The sequence below is a fragment of the Alligator mississippiensis genome, chromosome 10 (assembly GCF_030867095.1).
Source record: "Alligator mississippiensis isolate rAllMis1 chromosome 10, rAllMis1, whole genome shotgun sequence".
Taxonomy (NCBI): Eukaryota; Metazoa; Chordata; order Crocodylia; family Alligatoridae; genus Alligator; species Alligator mississippiensis.
In genome coordinates, this window is record NC_081833.1 from 25,534,644 (window position 1) to 25,547,406 (window position 12,763).

Consider the following 12,763-nt stretch of genomic DNA (forward strand, 5'->3'; position numbering starts at 1 on the left):
TAGAGCAGGCAGCTGTCTCGAGCTGCCCTCTAGAGTGCGGGAAGGCTTCATTAATGAAGGAGTTTAGCAGCATCAGCATTGTGCATAAAACTCACAGTTCAGTATTTCGAGAGGGTCCCTAGGAACCTTTTCCATTGTGGGGGGTTGGACAGTGCAGGGATAAGGCACCATAAAATAAACTGAATAGATGCAGTTGTCTTTTTTTCTTTCTCCCTTGACAAAGAATTTATATTCTCTCTCCTTTTAATTCTGCAGAAAGCCTTCAATGCCCTGTGCCACAGCACCCACTTGTATGGCAGGAGGCTGGTCCTGGAATGGGCTGACACGGAGGAAACAGTGGAGGCCCTGAGACGGAAAACTGCTGAACATTTTCACGGTAATGTAGCAGTGTCTTGCCCGGTCAGTAAATGTACCTCACACTGGCATGTTCCCTCCTATTTGACTGGTAATCTGGCACGCACTGTTGATTCTCACCAGCCCTTTTCTGAAGGATTGGCTGTTATTGTGGGTTGGCAAGTAGCTGGTGGGACCTGGGAGCATAACTGCAAGGGGTATTGCATGGTGAGTGCAACAGTCTCAGCCCACAGAAATGTGAAAGCCAAAGGAATCTCCTTTCCTGTGAGAGCTGTCTGCACTGAGTATAGAGAAAAGCTACCAATAGTTTGAACTGTTTTAGGTTCCAGATAAGGTGAAGTGGCAGAAAACCAGCCTGACCACTCCCTTGCTTGTGCTTGTCTGTGTGGGTTAGCCCTTCAGATGCCAGCAGTTTCAGTGCATCCCATTACATGGCATTCACCCAGTGAAATGGCTTTCCACATGCCACATTAGTTTGCTGCAGTGTGAAAGTGCCAAGGGGCAGGTGAGGATGAGAAGGCTCTTTCTATACCATTGGGCCTCTTTGAGAAATGAAGTAGCAGACTACATGCTTTGGCGCAATGAAATGCCACATTCCTTCCAGCTATGTGTTAAGGTAGTACATTTCAGTGCCAAGAAAGGATAATTTGCAAGAAATACAGGCATCCAGGAGGAGGAGAATAAAACTGATCTCTGGCTCAAAGGTAAAAAATGGAAGAAAGAGAACAGTTGAGAGCTGAGCAGCCTTTTGGCTCAGGTTTCAGAGGCTGGTGATTCCATGGATAAGCCCACTGTAGACTTCTATTGACAGCCATTGACAGGGGCAGATGCATCAATTGGCAAATATTTGTGTAAGGAGCAATCCCCTGGGTTCGAAGACTAAGGTGGAGATCAATGCTCTTCCTTCAGCCTTTCTGTACAACCTCCTTCCAATGCACTCCTGTCATTTGCCTCCAGGAACAAGGGTTGAGATAAGCAATTCCAGTGGAGTGGGGAGGACAGCACTTTTAAATATGTAGAGGTGAAAAGAGGCAAGCCTTGCTTCCTGTAGTCTCCTGACCCTAATAGATATCTGTCCCTTTCTCTCTGGAGCAGCACCTTGCACACCCTCTGGTTTATTGCAGGTATTTTAGTCAGAAAGATCAGGTCTGCAGTGAAACGGAGGAAGCTGGGTACTGTTAGATTAGGATGCAAAAGGGTAACAATCAGATGTTGATGAAGAGCTAGTAAGTTCTGGGAATAACAACCTTAGCTATCAGCATGACACTAAAAGGGAGAGTGAGTATTTCTAGGGAGTCATGTGGACATGCTTGTGAACAAGGTTGCAGCACAAGGGGGTGCCAGTGCACTAGGAGGAAGAGTATGTTTAGGCTTGGGAGTAGAGGGTTCTCAAGGTGGCCTACATCTGGCCCAGGCTTGAAGACGGGAGCTGCAAGGAAGATGACTCTTTGGTCCCCTTTGTACTTAGGACTTTCAACCTCCTGTCTTCTCAGTCCATGGGAACCTTAAATCTCCAGGAGCCATTTGGAAATCTGATTGTGACTTTTAGTGGTGACAACAGATCTAATGCAGGTTACCCCCTCCTCCCTGCCCACTCTGTCTTACCCCAAGCAGGACTACAAGCAGCTCCCACCAGACCCCAGCAGGTGTCCTGCTTGGTGGGTCATTGGGAACTGATGTACCAGAGAATAACTCTACAGAAGACATAGGTTGGGAGCCAAGTAAGGATTGGATCCTCAAGATCTCAGCTATGGGATGAGGGAGGGTTAAGTTACAGCCATCAGGGATTGAAAACAAGAGCAGAGGAGGTGTTCGTCTGGCCTCAAACCCTTCTTGATGTTGAGGTGCTAGAAAAGAAAGAAATAGACCAAGCGATTTTGTCCTTGTAGCTCCCCATATACCCACAGAAAAAATGCTCCAGACTAATTGCTGCTTCTAGCTGGCATTCAGCTAGTTCATGCTTGGCAAAGTTTTCTGGGGAAGATGTAATAGGCTTGACCCGCTATATTGGAATCAGGGCTTGAAGCAATGTCTATTAGAGCATCTGCTTAAAAGGAATGTTCATAACAAAACGTCTCTGGGGCACTGCAGGCTAGTGCATTGTTACAGAAAGGTTTCCAGATTCAGTCTTTCCAGGGAGACAGCTGTTTCTTTTTCATGCTTTAAGTGCAGACCCTAACAGAAGGGGCTATCTAGGTTTTATATAAAATACCCAGTGCAGCAGCCCTGGTCCTGTTTCAAGCCTCCTGGCAATTTGGTAAGGTTTGTAAATATTTAATGATGATGGTGTTGCCTGAGATCCCAACTGCTTTTGGCCCCTGGCTTTACTTGTTGCCTGAGATCCCTGTGCTTTGACTATATTTGGGATACTTTGCTTGCTTCTGAGTGGCCTGGAGTTTTCCATTCTAACATCCTACCTTGCACCCTATTCCACCACTGTAATAATAAGGGAAATGAAGAGAAATAAACACTACAGCTACATCTCTCCCTTGCATAGCAGTTGCTCATAGTATTCCATCACCATACTGTTTCCCAGTATAGCCCTTCATCTGAGTTGGGGGCAGGGAAGCTGATTTTGCATTGGTGGAGCCAGACATGTGGTCATGTGCTGTGCTATACCCAACTTTGTGTGCCAGTGCACTGCAGTCTTGCTCTGAAATCCTTCCTCTGCTCCCCTTCTAATCCATCATTGGCCTTCTGGTGCTGTACTCTGCATGATTGTTGCAGTGGGGCTAAGAGCTTGTGCAGGGAGTGAGCTGAGCCCATGCAGATCATTACATGAAGCCACATACAAAATTGTGAAAACCAAACCTTTCTACCAGTCATTCTTTCTTTTCTCCTTAGCCCTTCTATCCCCACGCAGCTAGTTGTTTCGCTGGCATAAACTGCTGTAACCACCCCCATACTCTGCTGTCCTGCTGTGCTGACCACAAGCACCCATCGAGTATGGCTGAGCTTTAGATTAGCGGAGCAAGTCACACAGTGGAACACTTTCCATTTGTTGCCAGCCCTGAGCCTTCCTGCTGAGTGGACACGTACTGTGAACACGCAAACACCACCTGAACCCACTCTGCTCTGGCAAAGACCTGAGCCGCCTCCTTTGCAGGCAGCACGCTCCGTTTTCCTCTTCCCTCTCTCTCTCTCTCTTTCTAGGAGAGCTTTTTCCATTGAAGCATGTGGCCTTCCCATCTATTTTGACCCCTAGTTCTTGCAATGAGGCACTGGCCACCTGGAGCTTTTATTTGCAATCTAGTGCAAATGTTTTCCCTTGAATTGAAGGGCAGCTTATATGGTGTTCTTGCCCAGGGAGATCGTGCCCTTGGCCATGTAGATTACGGACTTGTTTGCTTTCTCATGCATACCTGAGAAACTGAGAACGTGCATCTTGCGGTGCAGTAGCTCTTTCAAAGAGGTGCTTAAGCCACTAAAGATCAGTGGCCTGAGAGGTGAGGTAATTGGAGAACAGAAAACCTCAATAGGGAAGGGAGAGCTTCCAGTGTTACAGCTTGCCAGTGTTACAGCCACTTCTGTCTTTTCACTCCAGCCCTCCTCCCTGTCACTGAATTGTCTTTCTAAAGTGAACCCACACTGGAAGCAAAAGAAGGGGATGCTCTTCTGACCACGTATGTGGGGAGAGGAAGAGAGCAAGCATGAAAGGCAAGCAGAGGAGAGGAGCAAGCTGCTGGCTGCGCACCATTCATCCAGAGCGCGTTTCAAACAGCAGGCTCGTGACAGAGAGAAGCTTTCAGTCCTGCTGCAGGCCGCGGTGCCTGTGATTTCAGCAGAGAAGGCATAATGGTGCAGAAAGAATGTGATGCAGAAATCTTTGTTTGCTGTTCTCTCAGGCAGGAGGGAAATGGCTTTTCATTTGACTCCATGCACAGTTTTGTTTTATTCCCCTCCTCCTTCCCTGCTTTCTGTGATTATGAGCAGGCAGGGCAGGGCAATGCTGTTGGGTTAGTATGTTTATCTCATACCTGAAGAACTGGGTTCAGACATCACTAGCAGCTTGCAGCCATGTTCCAGTCCCCCAGTGCATACACCCTTAGACTACAATATCACCAGACCTTTGCAAGCAGAATGAGGTCATATTTGGCTGGAGAACCCTCCCAGAACTGCTGCAGGGCCTGGTGTCTACAAGGCTGTGCTGATACTGAAAAAGGTCCTAATAATGGTGCTGGGGGTGTTTTTGTGATAGTTGGGTGAAATGTCAAGCATCATAGTAACCATTGCTGGTCATTGAAGAATCTGTGGTATTTGTCACAAGCAGGAGAGGCAAAGCAATGTGTTTATCCCGCCCAATTTCCAATAGCAATAGTTACCATCTTCCCAACAATACTCCTGTTATATGCATTCCTCAGGTGTCTGTCCTCGGCATACCTAGGGTTTGTAATCTGATTCTATCATGCCCGTCATCCGGTAGTAACAGGGCTCATGAGCAGAGCTGCTTGCTGAAGAGAAGGATCCATGTATTTTTCTTTCTTGTGCACATAGTGCAGTGATTTGTTCCTTGTTTATCTGATAGAAGGAAGCCTGCAGCACCTAGAAAGCAATGAAACAGGGAGTCTTTTCCATTGGGAGCAAATTCTGCAGTCAAAGAATTTTCTGCTTACAGGCTTCTCTTGGCTTGAAAGTGAGTGGTCTCAGCTGTAACATCATTCATGGCCCAGGCATAGCGGGAATGTAGGCAGGAAGTGACTTTTAAAAATCTCAGCTCTAATCCATTTGGGGCTTTAAAGGTGGGGGTGGGGGTTGTATACTTGAAGTGGCTACGGAATTTGATTGCCAGCAAGTCCTGTTTTCAGGGCATTGGAACATTAAGTAGTCCAATATGAGTACTGCTTACAAGGCAGACTCATTTAGTCCTTAACTGACTGAAGTTATTCCCCTCTATTCAGCACTAGTGAGGCCACATCTGGAGTACTGTTTCCAATTTTGCTTTCCTCACTATGGACAGGAGGTGGACAAATTGGAGAGAGTCCAGCAGAGGGCAGCAAAAAAAATTAGAGGGCTGGGGCACATGACCTATGAGAGGAGATGCTGAGGAAACGGGGCTTATTTAGTTTGGAGAAGAGAAGACTGAGAGGGGATTTAATAGCAGCCTTCAACTGCCTGAAGGGTGGTTTCAGAGAGGTTGGAGCTAGACTGTTCTCAGTGGTGGCAGATGACCGAACAAGATGCAACAGTTTCAAGATCAAACTTTGAGTTAGATATTAGGAAAACCTTTCTCTCTAGGAGGGTAGTGAAACACTGGAACAGGTTATCCATGGAGGTTGTGAAATCTCCATCCTCGGAGGTTTTTAAGACCTGGCTAGACAAAGTCTTGGCTGGGATGATATGATATAGTTGGGGCTGGTCCTGCTTTGAGCAAGAGGTTGGACTAGATAACCTCCCAAGGTCCCTTCCAACCATAATTTCCTATGATTCCAAGTCTTTGGGTAGCTTCTAGAGTTCATCTTCAAAGCCGGAACAATTGAGAGATGCCAGACGTCACCAAGGCATGTATTCCCATGGTCTGTCAGCATCTGAGAAAAAGAGCACAGACTTCTGCCTGTGTGAAAATAGCTAAGGGATGGAGGTATTTCTGACCACCAAGGCTCTGGGCATCATGTGCAGAGAAGAATTCAGCATCTCTAGGGAAAGGCAGTACCCAGAGTTAAGGACAAGATCACAACTCATACCAGTTTTTCCAAGAGCTCCCTCTCACCAAAAAGCTTCTTTGGGTTTTTTTTGTGCTGAACTATCTTCATCACAGTCCCTACTTCAACTGTGCTGTCCACAATGAGGAGAACAGGGAGTAGATGTCCTCAGCATAACAGTCCCTTTCCCACATTCTTCAGCTTGGTTTGACATTGCATTCATTTCCTGTCCTAACGTCCTGCGCAGTGATGATGTGCATTGTGAAACAGCCACTTCATAACCATACCAGAGGCAGCTGGCTATTTGTGGCAACTAAGGCAATTCCTCAGATTTCTGTAAAGTGCTTTGAAGTCTTTTCAGACCAAAAATGTCCCAAAAATGCAAGCTTTTTGCATTCACTGAATAAGTCTGTGGTCTGCAATCGTGTGAGGCTCCTGTAATGAATGAGGTGTTGCATGTTTTTATCAAGCTGCATTGGCAGTGCTATGCAGGCAAAACCGTGCAACATATGTCTGGACTACATTATGTCTGGCTCTTTTCCTGTTTATTAATAAGATTTGCCCACAAATGTAAGCAAACAATGAATGTATCAGGGAAGTTTTTCATGGCCTAGCGTAGGGCAAGACAAAAAGGCCACAGAAATACCACACCTATGAATTTCAGGATATATTCCTAGTGTAGTTGGTTTTGTTCCTGCTTCATGTTAATTGATGGCAAACAATTTAAAGAGTATTTTGAGAAGTTCTGGTATTTTTTAAGACCCTTTCTAATTTTCATTTCTTATGAGCATGACAAGGTTATACAAGTGTTGCCAAAGTTAATACATCATGCCTGTGTGTGTTGGACAGCCTTCACAATGTTAATGAGGAGAGAGATGGGTTTGTAACAATGTGTCCGTCTGTTACCATCCAGTTTTGATTTGATGACACATTGGCACATGTTCTGAGACTATCCTACCAACACTTTCATTCTAAGTTTAACTAAAACAAACAATAAACTCCTCCTCCTTCTTGATAGTCCTGCTACTGTGTACAGATGATGGCCGATTTAGCATTTGTATGCATCAAAATAAATAGATTCATATATTTTTAAGACCAGAGAGAATCCTGTTATGTCAGCTAAACTAACCTCTCCTATAGCACCAGAGCATAGAACCTGACCTGCTGATTCTAGTATCAGGCCAGTAGCTTCTACTGGAGCTATAGCATATCTTTCAGAAAGAGATCCAGTCCTTATTAAAGTGATGGAGAACCACTGCGTCCCAGTGGTTAATTACCCAGGAACATTTTTGCTCCTTAGGCTGCATTTAATTTAGCTTTAGCTTTAGCTTCCAGCCACTGGTTCTCAGTATGCCTTTGGTAGATTAAAGAGATATCTGATATGCAAAGTCCCTTCTCCATATCAGTATTTGTCATTGCAACTGAATCACTGCTTAGCTTTCCTTTCAGTAAGCTAAATAGCTAAAATAAACAAACAGAACTGGTTCTTGTAACCTCTGTTCATTGGTATAGCTTTTTCTGGTCCTTTCCAGTTTTAAAATGTCTCTCAAATGAGGGACACCACTAGACAATATTATCCCACAAATGGTCTACAAAGCAGTGCTGCCTCCCTACTGCTATTTTATATTCCCCTGCTCTGCCAGGCTGAGCCAGCATTTACACTCTTTCAGTATAGTGTTGTACATAGCTAATGCTAGAGTTCAGTGCTCTCGTTCCTTTGGACTCTTTTCTCTTTAGTACCAGTTAAGAGGGCATTCAAAGAGATCCAAAAGGTAACAAGTTTTCGTTCATTCAGCTTTGAATACTTCTTTCTATGTGACATGTCATTATTTGAGGAACACAGCTATAAGGTAGCATTGAAACCAAGAAAAGAATTAGATGCTCTTATGGTTAAAGAAAACATCCAGAGTAAAGGAATGAGGGGAAAGGAATTGTAAGAGAAAGAAACCCTTCTGTTTAAAAGCCTAAGGCAAACACTGGTGAGTGGGAGTGAAGAAGAAACTTCTTTTGATGACAAGGCTGTTCCGTAGTTTTCTGGTACAGAGTTCCTTGCTTCTTCCAGTAAGGCAGGGGTGTCAAAGTTATGGCCTGCAGAGCCCTGTGATCTGGCGCACAGTGCTCCTTGTAGGTCTTGGACCAGCCTCTCACACATGCAGTACACGCAGGCCCAGGCATGCACAAAAACAGTCTGGCATATGCTGCACCCAGCACATGGGGCTGGTCTGGAGCATGCATTCAGGGCCTGTGTTCTGCATGCAGTGTGGATACCATGTACAGCACAGCCAGACCTGCATGGGTGTGGGTGTGTGAGGGAGGGTGGGGGACTGTTGGGACCCCACACACACTTCCCCATGAGTGCAGCCCCTGCTGCAGCCAGCAACAGCAGTTGGGGGCGCTCGTACCCTGCATAGGCATAAGCTCCCAGCAGCGTGTGACTCTGGCCAGTGCTGCATGTGGGAGCAAGGAGCGCAGCCTGCCCAGTCGGCCTCTACCGCAAGAGCTTCACACAGTGTGCCTGCAGCTCCCACATTCACATGGCATCAGGGGAAGCCCTGTGCTGGAGCCAGCTGCCTTACCTGCCCCTGCCGCGCAGGTCCCAGGACTCTACCAGAAATGAGTCTCTAGTGTGTACCTGCAGGGGAGGATTTTGGTGATGGGGAGGACTTTCCTATACAGTTTTCCATCGAGGGATTTCCTGCCTCTTCCCTCCATGTGAGGGGGGGCTTTTATGTATGAACTAGTGTGCACTTAAGATGAGAACAAAGCAGCAGACCCTGGGAGGGGCATTGCTCCAACCCTTTGTTTACCCTTTGGGAAATTGTAATTGTGGATTAATTGTAGGTGCTTTTTTTAACTGGACTCTGCTCGGTCCAGTCAGCTTGTTGAAGGAGTGCTGCCTTAAAGAGGGGAGACGAGGGTGTGAATAGACAGTCTTCCTGCCCCCCCTTCCCCATGTAACTCTTGCAATTCCAGAGAGTCATGTGAATGCCTTCCTCCCCCTTTCCCTTTTCACCCCCCACTTTGGCAAATGTTGTTTTGGGAAATATTTCCGAGCGAGTCAGTAATATCCTACACACACACTCCTTCTCTCCCGGGAGTTGCAATCCGTGCAGGGAAGGTACTTGCTCCCAATCCAGCTAAATTACTATTGACTTGTGTTCTCTGCGCTCCACAAACATTTCACTCAGCCATCACCAGCGGGGCCAGCGATCTCCTGCCAGGGGTAACTTGGGAAACCAGCTGCGCGGGGCTGTTTTTCCTGCTCTTCTCCATCGATCAAAGAATTAAACTGACAGAAGGGGAATTTTGCACTCGACTTAGGAAAGAGAAAGGATGACTTTTTATTGAGGGGGGGTGTCCTGTGTATTAAGGGTGGTGGGTGTATACAAATGGTAAGCATGCAGGCTTGGGAGGGGGCATGATAAGGATCTGTCTCATGTTTCAGTACTAAAGAGATGCAGGAAATGCAAGGCAGTGAAGCAGAAACCTTTTATAACCAGTTCCTCTATCTCTGCAGAAGGTTGTGGGGCGCGTGAAAATAATGGGTCAAATACTTGGGTGCTGCAAGTCACTGGGTCTTCATTTGAGGTTGGCTGATACCAGATGAGAACCTAGTTCATGCTTTACAGTCTGCACTTGTGATGCTAAAGCACTTTACATCAGCTGAGCATCTGACCCAATAATATCTATTTTCTTTTAAATTAAAAGGTTAAAGAAACCTGCTGTAGTGAGCTTTAAGAGATGAGCAAAAGGAGGTTAGGAGGATGCTCCCTTGAGCCGGGAGTGTGATGAGAGCTCTCAGCATGAGTAACCTGGTTAGGCCATGCCCTTCAGGAAACCCTGCCTCTGCAACACCATGCTTTGTCCCCCAGAGCAGGCCATTAAGCAATGAGCATACTGCTGCCAGGTGTCTGCTTCACGTTCTGAACAGCCTGGACACCTGTCCAGAGTCCTGCTTCAGACAACCTGCATATATCTCACAGAAAGGAAAGATTATTCTATAGCTGCCCACAATGCAGGTTTTCACCCTTCTCAGAAACACTTTGTGCTGCTCACTGGACTAGCATTAGTTTCATCTAATATTGCAGTTCCTGTAAGCATCAAACCCAGTGCTGCTATTATAGAGTCTTTTAGAAGATCCCCCATCTTTCTCTACCCCCCAGAAAATTCTGATGGGTACTCTACCTATGACCATTGTAGATCAGTTGCTTTCCAATAACTCTTTGAAGTCCCTGAATGTTGTTTCATTACAAATGTGTCCCTTTCACCTCCATGTACCTCTCTTCCCCTCCACTTTGTGGAGTTTTCTTTTTAAGAGCATCTGTAACTAATGCAAACACATGTCGTACCCAGAGAGTAAAACCCTGCAGGATTAGTGTGGCATCCGCAGCCCTGCCATGTAATCCTGTGGTAATCCCCCTCGTGCCCCACCCCCACTGTCTTTCCCTATGGTTTAAAGCAGGGGTTGGCAACGTTTTTGGGCAGAGTGCCAAACATACCCGCAACCTTGACTTGTAAGATGCTGGTGTGCCAGGGTCAGATGGCAGGGGAGCTGCAAGGGGCCCAATTCCTTGTTGTGGCAGTGCAGCCCCGGCCCCTTTCCCACTGTCCACCTTCAGGTGCACGTGCCAAGCAAAATGCCTTTGCATGCCGTGCTCTGGCACCCGTGCTCGGGGTTGCCTATCCCTGGTTTAAAGAAAGAAAATGGGCTAGTTAGCAGGCAAACCCTACCCTACTCGGAGCAGCAGAATCTAGAGCAGAACAACAGTGATGTGTGCAGCAATGGCAAACTGATCATTCATGCTTACAGCAACCCCATGCCTACATAATCACTGAGAATCCCTCATCTGGGTAGTAGGGTCCTGTTTAGGAAGAGCATGAGGGCCTGCCTGTAATGTCTGTACACAGCTCGAAGCCCCACTGTACGAGGCTCTGTGCATATTCCTTGGACTTTGCAGATGGGACTGACAAACTGGGACTCTTAGGCATAGAGTGATGTAGCAAAAGTGTCACAAGAAGTCTGGAACAGAGCCAGGGACTCGCCCCAGCCTACTTAATAATTTCATCAGGGCTGCTATAGAATCTGTGTATGTATTTTAGAATATAATTATTATTTGATATTTAGAGAAGGTGCCAGTTTGACAGCTTCACATTCTGAATTCCCAGAACAGTACAGCAAGCACAGGGCTTGGCAGAGCTCTTCACCCCCACACATCTTTACCCCCTGCCTTCGCTGCTCTCCACACTCTTTGCCACCCTTGTTGGAGTCGCAGCTGTGCTGTCTAATGCCACAAGAGCAGAGTCCCTGCAACCCGTTCATTCTTGGCTAAATCTACAGAGGCTGTTGAGGAGCCTGGTTGGTTTTTGCTGGTGCAGAGGTGAAGTGCACCTGACCGTTAGACCACACTGGTGACTGACTGACTTCCCACAGGCCACCAAAGAGCCATTGGTTAGTGGCAAGTTTCACTCCGTGATCTGAGCTAGATTGCAAGTGACGACCTAGAGGTGAAAGGCTCTGCATTCTCATTACTCATCCCCAGAGCCAGCCAGTCCCCCCTGCCAGCTTGTATTACTGAACTAAACAAAAGGCAAGCAGCTTAGGAGAGGGAAGACTTCTTTCCTAGATGGTGTCCCATTCACAAGGCTTTCTGCAGCCCCTTTTCAAATTTCTTAAGCTCCTTCAGATGTACGTGCTCAGCTGCTGAAATTTCCCTGCCAGTGCAGCTTGTGCACCTTGGAACATATATTTCCAGCTCCCCAGAAATGTGTATTAGCTAGGGGAGGGAGAGGGAGGGAGCAGCCAGGAGTCCTGAGTTTTATATCTGACCACCACCAGCCTGTGCGATATCGGTTAACTTCCAGTGTGTGTGCGTGTGTAATATTTGAAGTCAAAATTTGAATCACTGGAGATGACGTGGATTTCCTCCCAGGCAGCACAAAGAATACAGAGTAAGAGATGCACATGTTTCTTGGTCTCCCTGTACCTCATCTCCTAGGCTTTAAAATTGAGATAATAGCACTACAGGTTTCCCTCACTTTATGCAGGTTGTGTGTGTGTGAATTTGCTCTTATGCAATGACCCTTTTTAAAGCAAAAATTCGTTATATGCAAGGTAAATTCATTCTTACGCAATTGGTGTGGAAGTCCACAGTCAGCTGCTTTGTGCAGCGCATCATGGGAGTGACGTACACCAAAATATAGTGTCCTGTGTGGATCTGTGCTCGCTTGTTGTCTGCGACATGTATTTCTGTAGTTGCCATCCCCATTATAAAAGTGTCCTGTGCCTTGTGTGTACTGTCTGCTGTTGGTTAGTACCAAAATTGTCTTGTAAAAGTGGTAGAAATTGGTCTGGGGGTCAGTACAGTCAAGGTCTAGGAACATATCCCTATTTGTTACATTGCAAAGTGGATTTCCTTTATGCAAATGTGAGTAATGCACTGTTTTCCAGGAACGCATGTACAGCATAAAGCGAGGGAAACCTGTATCCTACCTTGTATGGCTGTTGAGCAGAGGCCTCTCTCTATTAGACTGGAGGCTCTAGTGCTAAGGTGATGAGGATTGAACCCACACATACCTGTTACAGCACATCTGACATTTTGTGTTGAAAGGGTTGTTTGTTTTAATTATGGAACACCCAGAGTTTTGAATGGTCCCAGAAAATGTTGAACATTTTTTTTTAAAGTTGGGCATTAACACACTGTAAGAGGGAAAGATACAAGCCACTAGCATTTCATGCCTCTTTTAGGGAAGGTAAGGTGAGATCCTCAGCC

The 12,763-nt window shown here is 46.4% G+C and overlaps 1 protein-coding gene across 2 annotated transcripts in view; it reads left to right on the top strand.

Annotated features, from left to right (window-relative positions):
* Positions 1-12,763, top strand: part of RBM19 (RNA binding motif protein 19) — a 121,420-nt gene that overhangs the window by 85,261 nt on the left and 23,396 nt on the right. For both annotated transcript variants that reach the window (XM_019493747.2, XM_006265820.4), the window contains exon 23: positions 256-376. In XM_019493747.2, the coding sequence (XP_019349292.2) occupies positions 256-376 (121 nt within the window). The remainder of the gene's footprint in view (positions 1-255; positions 377-12,763) is intronic.